Source organism: Schistocerca americana, chromosome 1 (genome assembly GCF_021461395.2).
Source record: "Schistocerca americana isolate TAMUIC-IGC-003095 chromosome 1, iqSchAmer2.1, whole genome shotgun sequence".
In the NCBI taxonomy this organism is placed as follows: domain Eukaryota; kingdom Metazoa; phylum Arthropoda; class Insecta; order Orthoptera; family Acrididae; genus Schistocerca; species Schistocerca americana.
The window spans coordinates 376,352,749-376,378,910 of NC_060119.1; the positions used below are offsets into that span (position 1 = coordinate 376,352,749).

At 43.1% G+C, this 26,162-nt stretch overlaps 1 protein-coding gene across 1 annotated transcript in view; it reads left to right on the forward strand.

Moving 5' to 3' along the window:
* Window positions 1-26,162, forward strand: part of LOC124551771 — a 236,086-nt gene that overhangs the window by 33,814 nt on the left and 176,110 nt on the right. Inside the window, exon 3 of the mRNA XM_047126470.1 lies at window positions 10,617-10,912. Within this exon, the coding sequence (XP_046982426.1) occupies window positions 10,617-10,912 (296 nt within the window). The remainder of the gene's footprint in view (window positions 1-10,616; window positions 10,913-26,162) is intronic.

The window sequence follows — 26,162 nt, forward strand, 5'->3', positions numbered from 1 at the left end:
AGAAGCGACCCTACGTGGAATGACCATGTAAAACAGATAGCGGGGAAAGCAGATGCCAGACTCAGATTCATAGGAAGAATATTAAGAAAACATAACTAATCCACGAAGAAAGTTTCTTATAAGGCGCTTGTTTGACCCATTATTGAGTATTGTTCATCTACCTGGGATCCCTACCAGGCAGTACTGACAGAAGAGATAGAGAAGAACCAACGAAACCAACGAAGAGCGGCGCGTTTATTCACAGGGTCGTTTAGTCGGCACGAGAGCGTTACAGAGATGCTCAACGAACTCCCTTGGCATATGTTACAAGACAGTCGTTTTGCTCCACGGAAAAGTTTACTATTGAAATTTCGAGAGTGCACTTTCCGGGAAGAATTGGACAACATATTAATTCCCCCTACATACGTCTCTTGTAATATCCATGGAGAAGAAAATTCGAGAAATTAGAGTCAATATGGAGGCTTACCGACAATCGTTCGTCCCCCGTGCTATTCGCGATTGGAACAGGGTTGGAGGGCTCAGTTAGCGGTACAAAAAGTACCCTCCACCACACACTATTAGATGGCTTGAGGAGTATGATGTAGATGTAGATGCAGATGTAGAAGATAGCCAACACCCTTACCTGGTCTGGTATTACTGTATGTTTTAAATCTGTGGAGAAAGTTAAAGAATGCTAAACCTATTCAGGTTTTTGCTATCATCATTAGTCAAATTCCAGTGGTGGCTGTGAAACTAACGAGTGAGAAGAACTACTGAGTCTTCACTTATTTTTATCATTTAAAACACTGACCTACAGAATTTTGCCTGACAAAGACAACTCAAACTTGACCTATTCATTTATTACCCACAACATATAAACAAGCCCAACGCAGTCTGACTGCAGTACAGTGACAACATGGCTTCAAATAATTAACACAAAAGAATGGCCCTGAATTGCAATAAATACTAACAATAACCCATACTTTTTCAGAAGTCACTTACATTACAGAAAATCTTCGTAACACGAACTACAGCAAGCAGCAACTACAGCCAACTAAATAAAAAGATCCTAACTACAACAGACTCTAGCTTCTACGACGCATATGGTTAGCAAAAGTAAGATTTTGTTGAAGAGCAAACGATGTATTTAGAAAATTTCACCTTATTCATGTGACATCCAGTTCTAAAAATTATGTAGTTGTCAATAATTTCAGTACTCAAACATTACCAACTACATCCATCCTCTTTTTACAATGCATGTCCCACCAACACTGAGTCTCCACTAAGAAAATCATGTCCAAACCCTTCTCTATCCGATCGATGACTGCTAGTCTGTCCAACCACAGAATCTCTTTCCGAGGGTGCAGAGCGCTGCCAACATAAAAAAACATACAACTTACAACAGACTGTATCAATACCGCTGACAGCGCTCTGCACCCTCGGAGAGAGATTCTGTGGTTGGACAGACTAGCAGTTAGCGAGCGGATAGAGAAGAGTTTTTGGACATGATTTTCTTAGTGGAGACTCAGTGTTGGTGGGACATGCATTGTAAAAAGAGGATGGATGTAGTTGTTAATGTCTAGGTAGTGAAATTATTGACAACTATATAATATTTGGAACTGGATGTCACATGAATAAGGTGAAATCTTCTAAATACATTGTTTGCTCTTCAACAAAATCTTACTTTTGCTAACCATATACCTCCTAGTTGTTAGAGCGTATAGTAGTTAGAATCTTTTTATTTAGCTGGCTGTAGCTGCTGCTTGCTGTAATTGCTGTAGTCGTGAAATGAAGATTTTCTGTGAGGTAAGTGACTTATGAAAAAGTATGGGTTATTGATAGGATTTTTTGCAATTCAGGGCCATTCTGTTGTGTTAACTATTTGAAGCCATGTTGTCACTGTATAGCAGTCAGATTGCGTAGGGCTTGTATTATTTGAGTTGTCTTTGTCAGTTAAAATTCTGTAGGTCAGTGTTTTAAATGATAAAAATAAGTAAAGACTCAGTAGTTTCACCAACTTAGTAGTTTCAACTGGCTAACATCCACTAACATCTTTTCTCTGCGACATTTGACCAGCACGGGTTGCTACCATTTTCAAGGCTCTGACTATTCTGCTGCTTCACACATTAATTTATGCAGACTTGAAACAATTCTCATTGTATGCTTATGCGAAGTTTACCAGTTTCGTATGTATTTAATGGGACATTTGATGCTGCGAAATGAATATGACAGAACAATGAAAGACTTGAGATTATCGACAGTGCTGCTCACATAAAAGAAAGTCAAGTACATTGCAGCCGGAGATGGTATTTATAAAAATCTACTTATAACCTACTCGTTTTCCTTTGTTTAATACATACTGTGAGTATTTGTTTTGGTCACATTCTAACAACTATATCTCTATAACCAATGAAAATTTTACACATTCTGTAGGGTGGTTATAATTAAATTTACGCTGCTTGAGAGGGCCCCCAAGAAAAAGCGAGTGATCTAGGACAATGAAGCTGAATGGAAACGTTTGTAAGATTACGCGGAAGAGAAATAACGAAAAAATTTCCAAATGAAACGATAACATTTGTTTATTACATTCCATGTTTACGGTCCGTTTTACAAATGTTGCTCAATGTGATGCCCTTCTGCGTCTACGACAGCTTGGAATCACGCTAGATACAATTTCACAATATCGTTCGCGGCACTCTTCGAACTGTGTGCCATGGAATGTTCAGCTGTCGTGACACAGCTCACGCAGTGCTAGAAAGAGTGATCATCGCGTCCAGCATTCTCAACCTTGACAACAGTAACTTCTTCAACAATTTGTGGCGCAGTTCGCTGCCGGCCTCTCCCAGGAGAAATTCCAAAATCGTCAGATAATTCGAACTTCCGAACGTCGTCAAGCCCGGAACGCAGAGAGGACCTCTCCGTATTGCTATAATGCGTCGACACTCACGAAGAGCAGCAGCATTCTTTCTGTTGTTTTTATAGAACAACTTTACGAGTAAAGGCGCTGCTCACCTTATCCAGACCCATTCCGACTCTGTGCAACTGTAAAACACACTGACGCTTGTGTTTCAACCCCACGTCGCCGTAACAGTACCTGCGCCTAACGGCGACTCATGACACTAACACCACTAGCGACGCAAATTCTGCAAACAACATCTGAACATCATCCCTAGACAGATGGGTACCCATACGGTAAGCAGTTTTAAGTCTACACTGGTTCCAGTAGCGTAACTTTAATATAACCAACCTGTGTAAGGCACGTTTTATTCGAATTCGTCTATAGTACCGCCTGCGCCGCCAAAAATATTTTCTATTCTTCGCAGCGGGAAACATGTAATAACTAAACCACAAATGTAGCGTTTTAGAGTAATTTTCCATTTAAAAGTCTATTACGCACATCTAAGGTTTATTACTGAATTGTATAAATTTTTACTATACAATTTATGATTTAATGAACTGCTTTCAGATTTCTCTTTCTTTTCGTGACGATTATTTCGTATTTCTGGCGGTCCGTAATTATAGATTACACACAAAGATATAAAAATAGCTTATTAGAGTAACAGCATTACTTTATTGCTACTGTACTGTCATTCGCCCAACTATAATATTTAGAGCTGCCACAGAAATTCTGAGTGTTTCGCTAAATTTACAGGTAAAGTCGTTACAAGGCTGTAATAGCTGTGTTGTCAGATTTTTGAGGTTGTTTCCAATAAGTATTGTATTGTATGGGGACCTAGAAACGACGGAGAGGCGTCGTCCCCGCCGCAGCCCTCAGTGGTACACAACACCACAACAAGCTACAGCAGTCCACTCACCCCACCGCCGCCCCACACCGAACCCAGGGTTATTGTTCGGTTCGGCCCCCAGTGGACCCCCCCCCCCCCCCCCCCCCCCCCACCTCCCGAAACGACTCACACCAGACGAGTGTAGCCCCAATGTTTGAGTGGTCGTAATTATGGTGTACGCGGACGTGGAGAAAGTCACTGCTCAGCAATCGCCGACATAGTGTAACTGAGGCGGAATAAGGGGAACCAGCCCGCATTCGCCAAGGCAGATGGAAAACCGCCTTAAAATCCATCCACAGACTCACCGGCACACCGGACCTTGACACTAATCGCCGGGCGGATTCGCGCCGGGGACCGGCACGCCTTCCCGCCCGGAAAGCAGCACGTTAGACCGCACGGCTAACCGGGCGGGAATTACAATAGGTAGTAGTATGGTCATTATGACAAAAAACTTTTATATGAAGTCCCAGCATACTGCTGGAGTGCAGGACCAACAAGCAGGGCTATTAAATCTATATTTTCCTTCAAGATCCGTCAGAGCTGCAATAATAGTCATTTCTTTGTGGTGACTAGTGTCAACAATCACGTTCATTTTCTAACTATCATCTTAGACGTAAGTGTAATTATACAGTTCCCATCAATGTACACGTGTGTAGCCAAATATTCGTTATTCCTGATCAGTAATTATTAAATAGATGTTGTTGTGGTCTTCAATCCGAAGACTGGTTTGATGCAGCTCTCCATGCTACTCTATCTTGTGCAAGCGTCTCCATCTCCGAATAACTATTGCTACGTACATCCTTCTGAATCTGCTTACTGTATTCATCTCTTGGCGACCACTATGATTTTTATCCCCACACTTCCGTCCAATACTAAACTGGTGATCCATTGATGTCTCAGAATGTGTCCTATCAACTGATTCCTTGTGTCATATCAACCGATCCCTTGTTTTAGTCAACTTGTGTACATATTTCTTGTCTCCGCAATTCTGCTCAGTACCTCATCATTAGTTATGTGATCTACCCATCTGATCTTCAGCATTCTTCTGCATCATCACATTTCAAAAGCTTCTATTCCCGCCTTGTTTAAACTGTTTATCGTCCATATTTCACTCCAGACAAATACACTCAGAAGGGACATTCTAACACTTAAGTTTATACTCGATGTTAACAAATTTCTCTTCTTCAGAAACGCTTTCCTTGACCTTGCCAGTCTATATTTTATATTCTCCTTACTCCGGTTTCCTTTACTGCTCGCTCATCGTACATATTGAATAACATCGGGGATAGGCTACAACTCTGTCTCCTCCTTTCCCAATCACTGCTTCCCTTTCACCACTCCACTCTTATAACTGCCGTCCGGCTTCTGTACGAGTTGTAAATAGCATTTCGCTCCCTGTATTTTGTAAGTAGGCTGTTTATGTGTTTGTATGTTGGCAGCGCTATGTAGCGCTCTGTATTAAATCTCTTGCGCGTTTTTTGTCTCTGGCTTTTATTAAACCCCAGTAAGATAGTAGATTCTCATGTTTCCACAAACTGGCAAGTAGAAATTATAATATAAATTGTGTTACATGAAGTCTATGTGTTGATTATTTGTAAGTCAGCTGTTAAGTAAGTAGTTTTCAACCTTTACATCCCAAAAAATTTGTGATGCAGCAAATTTGTCTGGGGCAAGAAATTTTTGACCTGTAATTTTTAAAATTCATATTTTAATTTTAGTTTTTACCAGTCAGATGTCTCACATCTAACTCTATATGGTTACTCTGCATTTCACAGTTAATTGCCTGGTAGATGGTTTATGGAGCCACCTTCTAGATATTTCTCTATCGTTCAACTCTCGAACACCACACGAAAAAACCGAACACTTAAATAATTCCGTTCCAGTTCTGATTTCTCTTATTTTATGCCGGCGCGGAGTGGCCGCGCGTTTAGAGGCGCCATGTTACGGATGGTGAGGCCCCTCCCGCCGGAGGTTCGAGTCCTCCTTCGGGCATGGATGTGTGTGTTGTTCTTAGCATAAGTTACTTTAAGTAGTTTGTTTAGCGTCCGATGACCTCAGCAGTTTGGTCCCTTAGGAATTCACACATATTTTTCTTATTTTATTATGGCCAATTATCCATATGTAGGTGGGCGCCAACAAAACATTTGCGGTTTCACAGGAAAAGATGGTCATTTAAATTTCGTGAAACATTCTCGACGCAACGAAAAACGCTGTTGTTTTAATGATTGCCACCTCAATTCGCGTATCATATCGGTGGCACTGTTTCTCCTAGTTCACGATAATACAAAACGAGCTGTCCTTCTTTGAGCATTTTCGATGTACTCCGTCAATCCTATCTGATGCGGAACACACGCTGCACAGCAATACTCCAAAAAAGGGCAGACAAGCGTAGTGTAGACAGTTTCTTTAGTATATCTGTTGCATTTTCTAAGTGTTGTGCCAATAAATCGCAGTCTTACGTTTGCTTTACCTACAAGATAATCTGTATGATCGTTCCAATTTAAGCTATTCCCAGTTGTAGTCCCTAAGTACTTACCTGAATTCAGGTGCGATTTATCATGTACAAAGAACACGCAGGTGGTGATAAGTCCTAGATGCAAAGACAGGAAAACTAAATATCCGTGCTGTACATGGAGTAAATTCTTATGCGCAGAACACATTTTTTCACATGTGGAAGGTGGTTAATGAAGTAGACACTGAATGAACATTGTTTGCTCCAGATATTTCTTGTAAGCAAACTATACATTACAATCAAAATTAGGGCATATGTGTATTTATCACAATGTGAGTATTATGACTGAAAATTACAAAACTTTTCAGAACACTAAGAAATTAATGCTCTTAAGGAAAGAGAAAAACATTATTTATCTGACATACACAGATCATGAAAAGTTTTGCATCACCCCTTTATTTCTAAATGGATGGTTTCGAAAACATGTGGCTGTGAGACATTCATATCCATTCATTTTTAGTGAGTCCAGGTCATCAAATCAAGAGAAACTAGCACTCCTGAGGAGTCTCAATACGTGGTGGTACGTCCACTTGCTCGGATGCAGGCTTGAATACGTTGTGGCTGAACATCGATGAGATCATCAAGCCAAATTTTCACACTCTTCAATGGCAATTCTGCGTAAGTCGTGCAGATTGCATGGTCACTGTCGACGTCCAAAAACGGCTCATTCCAATCGATCCCAAACGTCTTCGATTGGTTTCATGCCGGGGGAATTCCATTCAGGTTATCCTATCATGCTGAAGGAACGTGTTTACGAGAACAGCAGATGAGCATACGAGCTATCTACCAAAATGTTGGCGATACGGTCCCACCATTGGCTGCAAAATCTCTTCCGTGTACGACAGTGAAACTGACCTCAACATCCACGAGAGGTATATGGTAGCCACATCTAATGATGCTCCAAAACATAACACCACCACCACCTTATTGCACATGTGGAACGCAAGGTTGAAGGTTTTCTATATTGCAGGGTTGTCTCCAAACACGTTGTCAGCAATTGTCAGGGTGCAAAGTCTGTGAACAGCATTCTACGCCAGTACTGGGGCGTCCATTCCGTATGATTCCTTGCCCATCTGTAACAGCGTTTTATGATGTGCGACGTGGATCTCGCAATGCTAGTTGGGAAGAGAGATTCGCATTAGGCAGTTGTCTCTTAATAGTTTGATACCACAGTAGCCTTTTCCAATGCCAGATACAGTTCTAGAGTACTGATCCCACAGTTTCGTTGACTGAAAAGTGCCAGTCGCTGTAGCCGAGCGGTTCTAGGCACTTCAGTCTGGAACTGCGCGACCGCTACGGTGGCGGGTTCGAATCCTGCCTCGGGCATGGATGTGTGTGATGTCCTTATGTTAGTTAGATCTAAGTAGTTCTAAGTTCTAGGGGACTGATGAGCTCAGATGTTAAGTCTCATAGTGCTCAGAGCCATTTGTACCTTTGACTGAAAAGTGGTAGATATCGATTATCCTGGCACCTTCCGGATGTGGACTGTCTGTGTGGTATAACACCTCAACACTACCTGTCAATTGGAACCGATTCCGTGTGCGCACCATATAACATTGACTCCAGTGAACACGTCGGGCAATTTGCCTGGTTGACAAGATTCTTGTGCAACATGGCGTTACGGATCCGGTTGTTGGTCGCGATTGTCCTTCGTGGCATAATTGTTGTCAATCTACTGTGCTATAGACGTCTGTAATGCGCCCTTACTGGTGCTTTACTTTTAGCTGAAATTCTGCTATCTACTCTAGTGCGGCGTTCTACCCGTAGGTAGCGCTTGTGGTAACTCTATGTACACTACTGGCCATTAAAATTGCTACACCACGAAGATGACGTGCTACAGACGCGAAATTTAGCCGACAGGAAGAAGATGCTGTGATATGCAAATGATTAGCTTTTCAGAGCATTCACGCAAGGTTGGTTCCTACAACGTGCTGACATGAGGAAAGTTTCCAACCGATTTCTCATACACAAACAGAAGTTGACCGGCGTTGCCTGGTGAAACGTTGTTGTGATGCCTCGTGTAAGCCGGCCGCGGTGGTCTCGCGGTTAAGGCGCTCAGTCCGGTACCGCGCGACTGATAAAGTCGCAGGTTCGAATCCTGCCTCGGGCATGGATGTGTGTGATGTCCTTAGGTTAGTTAGGTTTAAGTAGTTCTAAGTTCTAGGGGACTGATAACCACAGATGTTAAGTCCCATAGTGCTCAGAGTCATTTGAACCTCGTGTAAGGAGGAGAAATGCGTACCATCACGTTTCCGACTTTGATAAAGGTCGGATTGTAGCGTATCTCGATTGCGGTTTATCGTATCGCAACACTCCTGCTCGCGTTGGTCGAGATCCAATGACTGGAATCGGTGGGTTCAGGAGGGTAATACGGAACGCTGTGCTGGATCCCAACGGCCTCGTATCACTAGCAGTCGACATGACAGGCATCTTATCCGCATGGCTGTAACGGATCGTGCAGCCACGTCTCGATCCCTGAGTCAACAGATGGGGACGATTGCAAGACAACAGCCATCTCCACGAACAGTTCGACGACGTTTGCAACAGCATGGACCATCGGCTCAGAGACCATGGCTGCGGTTACCCTTGACGCTGCATCACAGACAGGAGCGCCTGCGATGGTGTACTCAACGACGAACCTGAGTGCACGAATGGCAAAACGTAATTTTTTCGGATGAATCCAGGTTCTGTATACAGCATCATGATGGTCGCATCCGTGTTTGGCGACATCGCAGTGAACGCACATTGGAAGCGTGTATTCGTCATCGCTATACTGGCGTATCACCCGGCGTGATGGTATGGGGTGCCATTGGTTACACGTCTCGGCTACCTCTTGTTCGCATTGACAGCACTTTGAACAGTGGACGTTACATTTCAGATGTGTTACGACCCGTGGCTCTACCCTTCATTCTGTGAAACCCTACATTTCAGCAGAATAATGCACGACCGCATGTTTCAGGTCCTGTACGGGCCTTTCTGGATACAGAAAATGTTCGACTGGTGCCCTGGCCAGCACATTGTCCAGATCTCTCACCAATTGAAAACGTCTGGTCAGTGGTGGCCAAGCAACTGGCTCGTCACATTACATCAGTCTCTACTCTTGGCCGGCCAGAGTGGCCGAGCGGTTCTAGGCGGTACAGTCTGGACCCGCGCGACCGCGATGGTCGCAGGTTCGAATCCTGCCTCGGGCATGGATGTGTGTGATGTCCTTAGGTTAGATAGGTTTAAGTAGTCTAAGTTCTAAGGGACTGATGACCTCAGAAGTTAAGTCCCATAGTGCTCAGAGCCGAGCCACTACTCTTGATGAACTGTGGTATCGTGTTGAAGCTGCATGGACAGCTGTACCTGTACACGCCATCCAAGCTCTGTTTGATTCAATGCCCAGGCGTATCAAGGCCGATATTACGGCCAGATGTGGTTGTTCTGGGTACCGATTTCTCAGGATCTATGCACCCAAATTGCATGAAAATGTAATCACATGTGAGCTCTAGTATAATATATTTGTCCAATGAATACCCGTTTATCATCTGCATTTCTTCTTGGTGTAGCAATTTCAATGGCCAGTAGTGTACTCGTATTTTAACAAATATAAGGCTGACGTTCCGATCGATACAGGATCAGTCACAACTGAAACACGCTTACACGAAAATCGGAGTGGTGCTACACTTTCGTTTTGTGTATGTATGTTCTCAGAGTTCATTAACAATGTTTTCATCAGTATTTCGAATGAACACAATTATTTTTTATTTCCAAAGAAAAAGATATTGATTTTGTGTTACTCAAACTCCACTGTACTATTAATGTCAAATTAATAGGCCATGCTAACGAAGGGTTAAATACCCGCCAGGATAGCCGAGAGCGCTAAGGCGCTACTTTGTGGACTGGGGTAGGCGCGCCAGCCCCGGATCGAATCCGCCCGGCGGATTAACGACGAAGGCCGGTGTGGCGGCCAGCCTGGATGTGGTTTTTAGGCGGTTTTCCACATCCTACTAGGTGAATACCGGGCTGTCCCCACGTCCCGCCTCAGGTACATGACTCACAAACATTTGCAACACATTCACACTATTTCACGATTTACGCTAGACGCAGACTGCTGGGGTACACTAATTCCGTCCTGGGGGGTACGGGATGGCGGCAGGAAGGGCACCCGGCCACCCCTTTCAATTGACATGCCAAAGCTGGTTAACCATGGCCGACCCTGCGTAATCGCTGGACAAGGCGCAAGCGATAGATAGAATAGTAACGGAGGGTTAAATACGGCCCCTTTCTCAGTATCGAGAGTGTGGTCCTGAGAAGACCGGACTCGGATGTGAGTTCCCGCGGAGGCCTGAGTAACGCAGAGCATTAATCGGGGAAAACACGAGCACGGCGTGGCTGGCGGTGAGGCGGTGGGGACGTGTACGCCGCGATCGCCCCCGCCCCCGCCCCCGCCCCTTCCACCCGCCGGTGACGTCTGCTGTGAGCCGCTGCTGCCAGTCGCGGGGGACATGCGGACGCGTGCGCCACGCCAGACCTGTGCCCGCAACGCGCCCACCACAGCAGACCGGCGAGCCGCGGCAGCGGACGCGACACCTCGCTGCACACTCTCCACCAGGCTCTCCTGCGTCGTCCTCGAGCGCCGTGCAAAAAGCGACAGGTGAGAGGCTAACACACAGCTCACTGGGTCTTTATTACCTATTTCACGGGCTCTCCACCAATTGCACCCGATTTCCCAAGCTCTTGTGTTCGCTGTTCGTTTCTAGTGCCTGATGTACCCAAGTTACGACCAGCCCCCGATTCTTCAAAGAATGGAACTCTCACTTATAAAACAGCTTCAGACGCCTGATGACTTTACAAATCAGATAATGTGTCAAACATTTCACGTTACGGCGTAAGCGAGAAAACGTTAAGAAAAGTTTCAAATTATGTTTTAAGTTCGTTTGAATTGCTCTTATCACGAAACGCTCCATTGTAAGCAAAAGCTACTTTTCAACGCATCGCGTCATATCTCCTGAACTATGTGTGGTACAACGGTATAATTTTGGGGGTACCTTCAGTGGTACCTACGGATATTGTCTGTAAGGTGTGCTGCCAGTAGAGTTAGTAATAAAGAAGCAATAAGTTAAAACGTCATTCCTGATGCTGAAGCTTTACTGTGCTCCATTTTAAGCAGAAGCTAGTTTTTCACGCATCTCAATATTTTTGACATAGTATTTCCTGAACTTTGAGTCGCACGATGATAATTTCGCTGTTACATTCAATGTTTTATGCGATACCGTCTGCAGAATTTGTTGTGAGTAGAGTTGCTAGTAAATAAGGAATAAATGTCATGGCTGATCTGTATCTACAAGGATACTCTGCAAGCCATACTTAAATGCCTGTCAGAGTGTTTATCGAACCACCTTCGCAATAATTATCTATTATTTCACTCTCGAACAGCGTGCGGCAAAAACGGACACCTGTATCTTTTCGTGCGAGCTCTGATTTCCATTATTTTATTATAATGACCGTTTCTCCCTGTGCAGATTGGCGTCAACAAAATATTTTCGCATTCGGAAGAGAACGTAGGTGATTGAAATTCCATGAGAAGATCCCGCCACAGCGAGAAACGCGTTTGTTTTAATGATAACCACCCAAATCCTCTTTCACGTCCGTGACACTCTCTCCCCCTATTTCTCGTTAATACAAAACGTGGTGCTCTTCTTTGATGTTTCTCGATGTACTCCGTTGATTCTATGTGCTAAGGATCCCAGAACGCTAAAGTTTTCCTGCAAGAGCATCGAAAACCTTGTGAGTGATAATTTTTTTTCCTTTGACCATTTTGTAAGGGCGCCAGCGAAAAAATGTTTCATAAAGATTTGAAATTATTTTTACAGCTTGTTGGAAGTCGCTAAGTGCTCTCACTTTCAAATACTGGATGAACACAGTCGGAGTAATTTGCGCGTAGTGAGTGAGTACATACAGGCTTTCTAACTGTAAGCAGTTGCTATATTAAACCATTTAACAAAAACATTATACATCTTTTTGAGTAGATTGTAACAGCAGTTTTAATTTTTAAATTCGGTCACCAGTTATATGAAATATTAAAAATCAAATTTTCGTCGCCCCTGGAAGCTATTAAATAGTCAACCTGGAACCGGGACAGTTAACCATGAACTATACACCGCGTTAGTTGGCTGGTAGTATAGACAAGTTCAAGAGGTGCAGTGATAAGATAAGAAATAAGGAATGCCTCCGTTGAATCGGTGACGAGAGGAACATGTGGAAAACATTGATAAAAAGAAGGAGTAAGATGTTTAGACGTATTTTAAGACATAAAGGAATAACTTCCGTGGCACTTGTGGAAGCTGTAGGGTAGATAAACTGTCAGAGAAGACGCAGATTGGAATATTTCCAACAAATCATTGACGTCGTTGGGCGCGAGTGATTGAGAAGCAGAGGTTGGTACAAGGGGGGAATTCGTGGTCGGCCGCACCAAAATAGTCATAAGACTAGAGACTAAAAAAAAAAAAAAATAATATTTAGGGGTTGGGCAGTAATAATATTAGAGCCCATGTAATACATAGGGTATTTCCACCGATTTTACAAGACTATATCATCTACGTTCACCTTTTTTAGAAGTCTAGAACATGTTCAGAGCTCAAACATAATGAGGCATCTCGAACAGAATAGACTCTTCTATGGATTGCGAAAACGTCGATCATGCGAAAGCCAACTTGCCCTTTTCTCACATGATACCTATGGATCAAGGAAATCAGGCAGATACAGTGTTTCAAACATTTGACTCCGTACTACAATAACGGTCATTACCAAAATTATGAAAGTGTGGGATGTCAAACAAAAGCTGTGACTTGACTGAGGACTTCTTAGTTGATGGAACGCAGCATGTTATCTCGGATAGAGAGTGATCGTCAGAAGTCAAAATAACTTCAGGAGTACCCAAGGGAAGTGTTTTGGGACACTTTTTGTTCAAGTTGTAAGTTAATGACCAAGCAGACAATATTAATAGTAACCTTAGACTTTTTACAGACGACGCATTTATCTATAATGAAGTACTGTCTGAAAAAAATCAGATCTTGAAAACATTTCAAAGTGGTTCAGAGATTAGAAACTTGCTTTAAATGTTCCGAAGTGTAAAATTACACATTTCACAAAACTGAAAGACGTACTATCCTTTCACTACAATACTAAATATTCACGATTAGAATCAGTCAACTCCTACAAATTCAGTCGGATGGCAGACTTCAGTTGATTGGTAAGATGCAGAGGGAACACAGTCACTCTACATAGGAGACTGCCTACAAATCACTCATGTGTCCTATCATAGAATATTGCTCAAGTGGGGCCAAAGCCAACGGCTTTGCCGCACTGGTAACACCGGTACCCGTTAGATCACCGAAGTTAAGCGCTGTCGGGCTAGGCTAGCACTTGGATGGGTGAACATTCGGTCTGCCTAGCGCTGTTGGCAAGTGGGGTGAGGAAAATTGAGCAGCTACTTGGTTGAGAAGTAGCGGCTCCGGTCTCGGAAACTGACATGCAGCCGGGAGAGCGGTGTGCTGACCACATGCCCCACCATATCCGTATTCAGTGACGCCTATGGTCTGAGGATGACACGGCGGCCGGTCGGTGCCGTTGGGACTTCATGGCCTGTTCGGCAGTAGTTTAGTTTTTTTTTTTTTTTTTTTTTTTTTTTTTTTTTTGCGGGGACAAAACCAAATAAGGCTCACAAGGGATACTGAATTTATACAAAGAAGGATAAACAGTAGAGTGTCATGAATACCATAACTGGCAGATTCTTCGAGACAGACGCAAATCATCTCGTAAAAGACTATTTACAAAACAAAAGAATCTAAAGATATTCTTCAGTCCTCCCGTAGGGATTGCGAAGGCAAAATTGGGCCAATTACAGCTCGCACATAGGCATTTATGGGGTCATTCTTACCGCGTACAAAGAAGATTGGAACGTCAAGAAACCCTCTGTCGTGCTCTTTACGGTGTTTCGCAGATTATGCAGACATACACTATGTGATCGAAAGTATCCGGTCACCCACAAGAAACATACGTTTTTCATATGAGGTGCACTGTGCTGCCACCTACTGCCAGGTACCTCTTATCAGCGACCTCATTAGTCATTAGACATCGTGAGAGAGCAGACTGGGGCGCTCCGCGGAACTCATGGACTTCGAACGTGGTCAGGCGATTGGGTGTCACTTGTGTCATACATCTGAACTCGAGATTTTCAAACTCCTAAACATCCCTAGGTCCACTGTCTCCGATGTGATAGTGAAGTGAAAACGTGAAGGGACACATACAGCACAAAAGCGTATAGGCCGACTTTGTCTGACAAGGATCGCCGACAATTGAAGAGGATCATAATGTATAATAGGCAGACATCTATCAAGACCATCACACAGGAACTCCAAACCTCATCAGGATCCATTGTAAGAACTATGACAGTTAGGCGGGAGGTGAGAAAACTTTTATTTCATGGTCGAGCGGCTGCTCACAAGCCACACATCATGCCGGTAAATGCCAAACGACGCTTCGCTTGGTGTAACGAGCGTAAACATTGGACGATTGAACAGTGGAAAAACGTTGTATGGAGCGACAAATCGCCGTACACAATGTGGCGATCCGATGGCAGGGTGTGGGTATGGCGAATGCCCCGTGAACGTCACCTGCCAACGTATGCAGTGCCAACAGTAAAATTCGGAGGCGATGGTGTTATGGTGTGGTCGTGTTTTTCATGGAGGGGGCTTGCAGCCCCTGTTGTTTTCCGTGGCACTATCACAGCACAGGCCTATACTGATGTTTTAAGCATCTTCTTGCTTCCCACTGTTCAATAGCAATTCAGGGCGCCACGAACTTGCAAGTCATTTTCAGCTAGGTGTCAAGATACTTTTGATCACATAGTATACAGGGGGTGGACAAAAATGTGGACACAGCACATTATCATGTCTAAAACGGTCATCTCTGACTTGATAAATACAGGTCGTCTAAAGTTTTCAAAGGTATCTTATCCCACTCTTCCTGCAGGATATTGGCAAGTTCAGCTAACGGTGACGCGTGTGAAGGCGATCATGCTCCTTTCGCCAAAGCAGACCACAAAGGCTCAATTATATTGAGGGCTGGTTACTGTGGTGGCCAAAGCAGATGCGCCAATTCAATCTCGAACGCACAAAGACAGTTTTGGAGAATGCAGGCTGAACTGAGGCCCTGTCGTCTTGGAAGACAGCATCACCATTGGGGAACAAACATTGCACAATGGAAGGGACCTGATCACCCAGAATGGTCACATAATCCTTGAAGTAATGTGGCCTTGAAGAGTAACCATGGGTCCCAAGTAATACCTTGATATGGCTGACCAAATCGTCACAGAAACCTCGTCATGTTTCACTCTTCGGACGTAAACTCGGCCTGAAGTTGGAAACAGTGTGAAACAAGACTCATCCGTTCAAATGACATTCTTTCGTTTCTCCAGAGCCAGGTTTTATGGCGCTGGCATCACGTTTTCCTGTTACGGGCATCTGCATCACTGCATCACTGATGAGTGGTTTTGTAATTTCAGTTCGCCCTCCAAGTCTCTGCTTATGAAGCTCCCTTCGTGTTGCTTTGCGCTGACAGGGTTCGCGAGTGCGACATTCAGTTTTGCCGTGACTTTTTCAGCTGCCGTCCTGTTAATGTTTCTCACAATTACACTACTGGTCATTAAAATTGATACACCACGAAGATGACGTGCTACAGACGCGAAATTTAACCGACAGGAAGAAGATGATGTGATACGCAAATGATTAGCTTTTCAGAGCATTCACACAAGGTTGGTGCCGGTGGCGACACCTACGACGTGCTGACATGAGGAAAGTTTCCAACCAGTTTCTCATACACAAACAGCAGTTGACCGGCGTTGCCTGGTGAAACGTTGTTGTGATGCCTCGTGGAAGGAGGAGAAATGCGTACCATCACGTTTCCGACTTTGATAAAGGTCGGATTGTAGCCTATCGCGATTGCGGTTTATCGTATCGCGACACTGCTCCTCGCGTTGGTCGAGATCCAATGACTGTTAGCAGAATATGGAATCGGTGGGTTCAGGAGGGTAATACGGAACGCCGTGCTGGATCCCAACGGCCTCGTATCACTAGCAGTCGACATGACAGGCATCTTATCCGCATGGCTGTAACGGATCGTGCAGCCACGTCTCGATCCCTGAGTCAACAGATGGGGACGTTTGCAAGACAACAACCATTTGCACGAACAGTCCGACGACGTTTGCAGCAGCATGGACTATCAGCTCAGAGACCATGGCTTCGGTTATCCTTGACGCTGCATCACAGACAGGAGCGCCTGCGATGGTATACTCAACGACGAACCTGGGTGCGCGAATGGCAAAACGTCATTTTTTCGGATGAATCCAGGTTCTGTTTACAGCATCATGATGGTCGCATCCGTGTTTGGCGACATCGCGGTGAACGCACATTGGAAGCGTGTATTCGTCATCGCCGTACTGGCGTATCACCCGGCGTGATGGTATGGGGTACCATTGTTTGCACGTCTCGGTCACCTCTTGTTCGCATTGACGGAACTTTGAACAGTGGACGTTACATTTCAGTCGTGTTACGACTCGTGGCTCTACCCTTAATTTGATCCGTGCGAAACCCTACATTTCAGCAGGATAATGCACGACCGCATGTTGCACGTCCTGTACGGGTCTTTCTGGATACAGAAAATGTTCCACTGCTGCCACGGCCAGCACAATCTCCAGATCTCTCACCAATTGAAAACGTCTGGTCAATGGTGGCCGAGCAACTGGCTCGTCACAATACGCCAGTCACTACTCTTGATGAACTGTTGTATCGTGCTGACGCTGCATGGGCAGCTGTACCTGTACACGCCATGCAAGCTCTGTTTTACTCAATGCCCAGGCGTATCAAGGCCGTTATTACGGCCAGAGGTGGTTGTTCTGGGTACTGATTTCTCAGGATCTATGCACCCAAAATATCGTGAAAATGTAATCACATGTCAGTTCTAGTATAATATATTTGTCCAATGAATACCCGTTTATCATCTGCATTTCTTCTTGGTGTAGCAATTTTAATGGCCAGAGTGTATCTTCAATGGCCCGCTGTCATGGTCATTCTACACACTCCTTCTACCGCTTGGTGGTTTAGTGGATGATGTTTCTCCGCTTTCCCTGTATGCGATACAAATCTTCGATACGGTGCCTCACGGAACATCAAACGCTTCAGCTCCCTTGGTTAAGGAAGCGCTCACCATACAAGTACCAACAGTTCGCCCACAGACGAATTCACAGTTCTGACCACGACTGACACTTGTAACGTATTGAGGTCACTGCACAGGTGCGTTTCGTAATCAAACACAAGCGAGCATCGTGCAGGCTTGGCTAGCATCTGCATTTATGTTCGAGGGTGCGTTCCTCGCGGTCTTTCCATAGTTTTCAAAAATGGTTCAAATGGCTCTGAGCACTATGGGACTTAACTTCTTAGGTCATCAGTCCCCTAGAACTTAGAACTAATTAAACCTAACTAACCTAAAGACATCACACACATCCATGCCAGAGGCAGGATTCGAACCTGCGACCGTAGCGGTCGCGCGGTTCTAGACTGTAGCGCCTAGAACCGCTCGGCCACCCCGGCCGGCCCATATTTTTCTCCAACCTCTGTAGATGTAAATGTAGAATGAAGATAGAAACTTGGGATGAATTTTAACTTATCCTCAGGACTGCAAGGCCTGTATGTATGCACAAACAACCTTCAGATGAGTCGACATAAAAGTGTTCTGGGTATGGTACCGCGTCATAATGTGAAAAACTACTGCTGCTGGAGAAAAACCAACGTTTTGGCCACGGTTGCAGCGGCCTTCTTGTGGGTCTAATGGTGATAATTTTTATAATCAATTTTAGGATCAAAAGTTTCATTTACAAACACTGAATATGTCCTCCGCCAGATATACGACAAACATCCAGGCGATAACCAAACTCTTCCCATACTAAATTTGTTTTCGGATGAGGTCCACCATGAGGAAACACATTTTATCTACTTTTATCCAGACATGTTTCGTTGAATTAACTACATCATCAGTTTTTTTTATTCTGTTCCTAGTTATCAATGGGCCTTTACATCAGTCCTCAGGAAGAAAATTCTTGAATTCCTCCTGAGATGCTAGAATAGGCTAACACGGCCCCCCGTATTTTTGCAATACATGCTACAGTCGCTAAACAGTATTAAAGACTCATGATTGTGTAGGATTCGAACAATGTGTTACTTGATCTACACACATTCATGAAATCGGTCTCAGATGTTTTCTGTAGCGTGAATGGGGGGCGTTATCAACTTGGAAAATGTAATCACTGGTTGAGAACAATTCTTACTGCATCAAAGGCCCCTGATTACCTAAACTAGTTGTATTAACTTTATCACCTACCTCTCCGTTTACAGTAATTAGATGAATTACTTTAATCAATCGTTGACCGCCCAAACCATTAAGAAACTTCAGTTGAACTTCTCAAAAGCAAGAAGATAATCTGGGTTGTACATTTGACCTGTTATTTTCCAGTGTTAAAAATAGACTCTCTGGATTATATTACCAGCGTCACAGTAGTCCAGGTTTCGTATGAATTACCTAGCTGAAACCTTCTTGCTGAATTTACCTCATTTAATAGACGTTTGACAGAAGCAGCTGTACAGTCGACATGTCTACATGTTTAGTTTGTATTGTTCCTGTGTACTGTTTTCGTTGATATCGTATTTCGACGCAGAAATCAGCAGTCATTTTCAGAATAATAATCCTATTAGATGTTACCATCCTTGGTAGCGTTCTACTGTAACCGTTCCACTCTCAGCTTCAGTATAAGGTGATATACTATAAACTCTGCATCCAGACTTGTCACGAAGTGCAGTAAATTTAGATACCAACGGCATATTTGTGACTCTTATTACGAATGTGTGAACTAAGCAGAGGAAATTGGAAGTTCGCTAGAGCCTCTATGACTGTATCACCACAACACTTACGAACGTGCTGAAGCGCAGGGTACTTCTAGAGGTATTATAATGCAAGGATAAAACCATGCACACCGGTAGCGCACTATAGATGTCGTGAATCAAGGCCCACAAATGAGATGATATACTGATGTCTATATTCTGATGGAATATGCCATTACTTTCCTGCGTGTTCTGTATTTGAGACATTCTAACATATGTGAAATGATTGTAAAATTAATGACAAAAAACTATTAGAATAATTTAAATACAACAGAGTTATAAACAACAGAGACCAGATTTTAGCTAAATGTTTTGTTGTTTCTGAGCCAGCGGGATTTAGGAAAAGGACATTTGGCTATTGCTGCTATTTTTACTTTACAATTGAGTCGTAATTTTAGATAACGTTATTGGGAACAAACGATCTGTCAGTTAAGTTAAATTAGTGAAAAACAGTTTTGATCTCATAGACACTTACTAAAAATGTGACCCGTTTCCGTCTCTAGTAGTAGGCTACCTTGAGACAACGCACAATCCGGCTGCGGATGACGATGCTTGGAGCAGTTGCGCTGATCCCGGTCCAAAAACTGTTAGAGACCGAAACCGATCATATTTTTAACAAACAAATGACTGTGAGATCGAAGCTACCTTTTACTAATTTTACTTAACAAGAGTTCAACCGATAGGTACAATGTTTGTAGCTTCTGAGAAAGTCTTCAATAGAGTTTTAACAGAAAAGCTGTGGAATATCATGAAGAAAAGAGGATATCATTATTATCTAATATCAACCATTAGATCGTGTGCGCAAATACGTAACTACTGTTGGATCCAACTGCAAAACTGTCAAAACCCCAACAAAAGAATGAGACAAAGATGTTATTCATCCTACACGCTCTTTAATACCTTCATGGTGCTGATATTTTCAGATGGAAGTTTAAGGTAAGTACTGGGAACAACTTTATGATTTCTCGATACCACAAGCACTGCTTTATGTTGACGATCTTACACTGATTACTAAGAAAGAAAATGGTCTTCTAATAATAATGAATTAAATGAATTTTATTCATAGTGGATGCTGTTGATCTCCGTGACTGTTCCCTTATAGGGTGTAGAAAAATTTCCGCTACCAGTCAAAATGAAAGGTTATTTTTTTGTCACACGACCGGCTTCAGGCTTGCGCCCATCTTCAGGTGTTTATACATTGATGTACATGTGTATACGCTGGAGATCACTGTATAAATACGAAAAAAATTATTTGCTGGTGACTAAACAGATACAAATAGGACAATTGTAAGTGGCAGGGCAGCATTTGTCGAAAATATATCTGTACTTACATAAATCTGAAGTATCATTCTAAAGTTACGCTGTGGTGACCGTTTTTCCACTTAGTTACACACTTATTATCCTTTTCACGTCCATATTTCAGTTTTATAAAGTTTAGTTTCATGTTTCACTATTACGATGTGCACTCGTGAAATACATTGTGTTTATGTACAAATATGTGGGCTGTGGTCAAAGAACTAAAATGCAGCATGTGTAAAGATGTTGTTCATACAGAAACATGTAGGTATGGTCAAAGAACTCAGCCACAGGAAGTGCAAGGGTGTTTCACATATAGAAACTTGAAAAGCTATTATAGTCAGCGAAGTTTTTTGATACACATTATGAAATTTTTTGATCCACAATTTTGTTGGAGAACTTAGAGCTAGGAAGTACAGTGATGTTATACAGGGTGAAAAGTATTTAAACCGACAAACTCTTGGAGGTTGTAGGGGACATCAAAAGAAACATTTATCCCTAATGTAATTTTTTCTATGATGAGTATTTAAACCGGTAGAGGAAGATTTCTCTGGCGGCAAATTAATTAAACCAACAACCACTTTTTCATTTTTTTATGTCCAAGAGACAACACATTAACACAACCCAATTTCAATTACAGTAGATTTTCAAAAATGCCTCCATTGACAGTTAACAAAGGTTACACCGTCGGGTCATGTTCTGTCGGGCACGGGCAAAGACCCCAGGAGTATCCTGAATTGTTCCTGCTGCTGCTACTATCCGGGCAACCAGATCCTCTTCTGATGCAACAGGAGTTGCGTAAACAAGGTTGCCATCTCTCCTCACACAAAAAGTCCAGAGGGGACATATTTGGGGATCGAGCATGCCAAGGTACAGGACCACCTCGGCCAATCCACGTGTCTGGGAACGGTCGGTCCAGGAATCGACGCACACGACGACTGAAATGTGCCGGCGTCCCGTCATGTTGGAACCACATGCGTTGTCTTGTTGGGAGCAGGACAGCCGGCCGAAATGGGCGTGCGGTTAAAGGCGCTGCAGTCTGGAACCGCAAGACCGCTACGGTCGCAGGTTCGAATCCTGCCTCGGGCATGGATGTTTGTGATGTCCTTAGGTTAGTTAGGTTTAACTAGTTCTAAGTTCTAGGGGACTAATGACCTCAGCAGTTGAGTCCCATAGTGCTCAGAGCCATTTGAACCATTTTTGGAGCGGGACATCTCCCAGCAATTCTGGCAATGCTCTGGCGAAAACATTGTAATAGTGCCTGCCATTTAATGGCCTAGGTAGCAGATACGGCCCAGTTAAACAGTCCCCAGCAACACCGACCCACACATTAACGAAGAAGCGCACTTGATGAGTGCTAGTAACTGTGGTACGTGGGTTATCCTCACTCCAAACACGCGAATTGTGCATGTTGAAGACTCCATCACGCCCGAACGTTGCTTCAACGGTAAACAATACAGAGGATGGAAATGTAGGATGCATTTCACACTGTTCCAGGTACCACTGCGAAAACTGTGCTCTGTGTGGATAATCAACTGGTTCCAGGTTGTGGACACGCTGTAAGTGAAATGGACGTAACAGCAAAGGTCGTATGATGCAGGATACGGCGATTAGGATATTGTTGTTGATAAACCCGCTGTGCAGCTCGTCCGTTGTGGTGCGCTACGTAGTACGCATCAACCATATCAGTGTACTCACTCCAGGAGTATCGCTCCATTAGTAAACAGAGACAATGCACTACTACACTGGTGGACAGAAGTTGCCTACAACTGAAGAGCGTAATACGGCATGTAACAGCTGAAGAGCGTAATACAGCCTCTACCGGTTTAAATAATCCTCATAGAAAAAATGACATTAGGGAAAAATATTTGTTTTATTGTCTCCTACAACCTCCCAGAGTTTGTCGGTTTAACTACTTTTCACCCCGTATATATGAAATAACTAAAAGCTGTTACAAATTAAAAAATGACAGCTAGAACTGTTTTGAGCCACAGTGCTGTCAGAGAACTTAGATCTGGGAAGTAGAATGATGTTACACACATGAAATTTGAAAGCTATTACAAATTATACAGTTACAGCTTGTGTTTACAATATGGCTATTGCAAATTACGATAACGACACTTGAACTGTTGTATGACTGCTACATCGAGTTTCCATAGAATATTACTTTGTTATTACATCAGAGGAGTAATTAGTTTTTGTTTTTGAATATTTAATTTAATCTTTGTAGATAAGATTTGTTTGCAAGCTCCGCTTGTTCGTTGAGAATAAGTTCTGGTGAGTTAGAGCTGTGGATATAAATTACTAGCTCTTTCAGCAGGTTACAGCTTTTAGTAATTTCATATATATAACATCGTTGTACTTCATTGCTCTAAGTTCTCCAACAAAAATGTGGATAAAAAAATTTCACAATGTGTACCAAAAAACGTCGCAGTCTATAATAGCTTTTCAAGTTTCTATATGTGAAACACCCTTGCAGTTCCTGTGGCTAAGTTCTTTGAATATAACCTACATGTGTCTGTATGAGCAACATCTTTACACCTGCTGCACCTAAGTTCTTTGACCACAGCTCACATGTTTGAATGAAAGCACAGAGTATTCACGAGTGCACATGTTAATAGTGAATCATGCAACTAAACTCCATAAAACTGAAATATGGACGTGAAAATGATAATAAGTGTTTAACTAAGTGGAAAAACGGTCACCACAGCGTAACTGTAATAATGATGCTCCAACTTTATGTAAGTACAGATATATTTTCGACAAATACTGCCCTGCCACTTACAATTGTCCAACTTGTATCTGTTTGGTCATCAGCGAATAATTTTTTTGTATTTATACAGTGATCCCCAGCGTATAAACACGTACATGAATATATAAACACCTGAAGATGGGCGCAAGCCCGAAACCGGTTGTGTGACAAATAAATAACCTTTTATTGTGACTGGTAGCGGAAATTTTTCTACAACCTAATAATGAATTGATTAAAATATGTTAGGAATGGAATCTGAAAATATCGATGCAGAAATCTAAAACTATGGCTTTTCCACATAAACATCTGCCTTTGACTAAAACTGTTCTTAGCAATATAATAATAACAGAACAAATACAATACATCGCCTATCTCCTCTGCGACATGATGCATGATTATGATACAGATATACAAAATGAAGTCAATAAGATTAATCACATTTGCAGGACAATCAGCAGGTTTGTGATTGGTTGGCGTACGTCATAATTACGTGAGGCCGCCAGAGTTGTGAGCATATGTGCAATGCTGGCGCCGGAGCGCCCATAGGACCATAAACAATTCAGTGCATTTCTCTGTTCTTTTTCACCATCGTGAGATCGCTGCCACGTACGACTAAGATTATAGCAGCTGTCCCGGTTGAAGTTATCCTCTCACATTCTAAATTTCTATTGCGTTTTTAACAGCAGAATCCCAGCATGTATAAGGGGCCATCACCAAGCTTCCATTCGAAGGGTGTACAGTCAAGAATCGGCATGTCAATCAGGCAAAATCGCCGTTCTTCCAAGTACTTTGCTGTCGTTGACAGAAATACAACGTTATCAGAAAACCACAAAGTTTTTATTTCTTCTCCCTGGACTTAAATTCCTACTCCCTTTACTGCTTGCTCAGCGTACAGACTGAATAGCATTGGGAGTAGACTACAACCATGACTCACATCCTTCTCAACCACCGCTTCCCTTTCGTGCCCCTCGACTCTTATAACCGCCGTCTGTTTTCTGTGTAGGTTGTAAATAGCCTTTGCTCCCTGTGTTTTAGCCCTGCCATTTTAGAGTTTGAAACAGAGTATTCTAGTCAGCACTGTCAAAAGTTTTCTCCATGTTTAAACGTGTCGTCTAAGAGAAGTCGTAGGTCAGTATTGCCTCGCATGTGCCTACATGTCTTCAAAAGCCAAGCTGGTCTTCCCCAAGCTCGGCTTCTAAAAGGTTTTCCATTCTTCTACAAAGAATTCGTATTATTATTTTGCTACGATGGCTTAAAGCTGATTGTTAGGTAATTGTCACACCTGTCAGCAACTGCTTTATTTGGAATCGGAATTATAACATTCTTCTTCAAGTCTGATAGCGTTTCACCTGCCTCATAAAACTTGCACACCAGATGGAAGAGTTACGTCACGGATGACTCTCCCAAGGTTCTAAGTAGTTCTGACGGAATGTCATCTACACCACGGGTCTTGTTTCGATTTAAGTCTTTCAGTGCTCTGTCAAATTCTTCTCGCGGTATCGTATCTCGTATTTCACTTTCATCTACTCTCTCTTACATTCCAATATTATTATCTTCAAGTTCATCTTCCCCCTTCCACGTTTCAGTTTTCCCTTCTTTGCTTAGGACTGGTTGCCTATCTGAGCTCCTGATATTGGTGCAGCTGCTTTTTTTTTCTCCAAAGACCTTTTTAATTTTCCTGAGGCGCTGTCTATCTTTCTCCTAGTTTCATCAAACCTTACTCTTTCTTTATTAGAAAGACTGTGTTCAGAACTACGTCGGTCAGCCTATTCGTACCTTTGCCGACTGCCGACTGCGGAAAATCAAAGGCACATCAAAAATGGAGAACTAGAGAACTCAGCAGTTGCTGAAGTCAGTTTCACAATAAAACACAGACTAATGTTTGATAAATAAAAATCTTGTCCCACACTTCTACATACTGGGATTCTGCTATAAAAGGAACAGTAGAAGTCAGAAAGTGCGAGAACAGCTTCAATCGGGACGCCGCTATAAGTAAGCGAGGTTTAGGTGCTGAGCAGACACGGAGAATGCACAGAACTGTCCACATTCACGCGGGTCGCTGGCACCAAGTATGCAGATATGGACACAACCTCTAGCAGCATGACGTACGGTGAACATCACGATCCGTCTATGGTCACCAGAACGGCAGCCAGTTATTTCTGGCAAAACTGTGGAGGATTACGTAGAATTACCCATATTTGTCGCGAGAAGTAAAACGAGAATGCTTTATAGAGGATGTCGCGAGAACATTCGGTCTCATAGATTGCTTTAAGCCAAACGCAAATAACACGAATTCAGAAGTGCTTTCCCCAAGAGCTGACATCCACCACTGCAGGTGCACTAAGAGCTCTCGTATTGGCGTGCCATGTGTGTGACGATTCCCACGTTGTACCGTTCACTGTCTCTGTGACGCAACGCTTGTTTTCCGTAGATTCTCTAACCCATACACAGTAAAACAATCTTTTAACTCGTACCTTAAAGTACGATATACAACTACAGAAAGGCAAGTTGACTGTTTATCTTTTCTGTGTTTTCGTCGCAGTATATTTATTAAATTTTGTGATGTGTTTGTTTAAAAGGCTTAATCTCGTGTTTTTGTAAATGTAAATTCATTTAGTCTGTAGCGCAGCAGCTGGTCACTGAGCAGCCAGCTACATAGCTGATTAACTTATCAGTATCCATTCGTGACACATCAGAAGGGTAGCGAGTTGCACATCTAGGATTCTCTCCACTTTTATAGTTTACTTCTTCAATTAGTCTTGCTAGGATCATTAGGATGTGTGTGCACTGTGAGTGGATGACGGAGAAGCTGGCCGAAGTTCGCGAACAGCTGAATGCGCTTTTGGCTACGGTCAATCACCTTC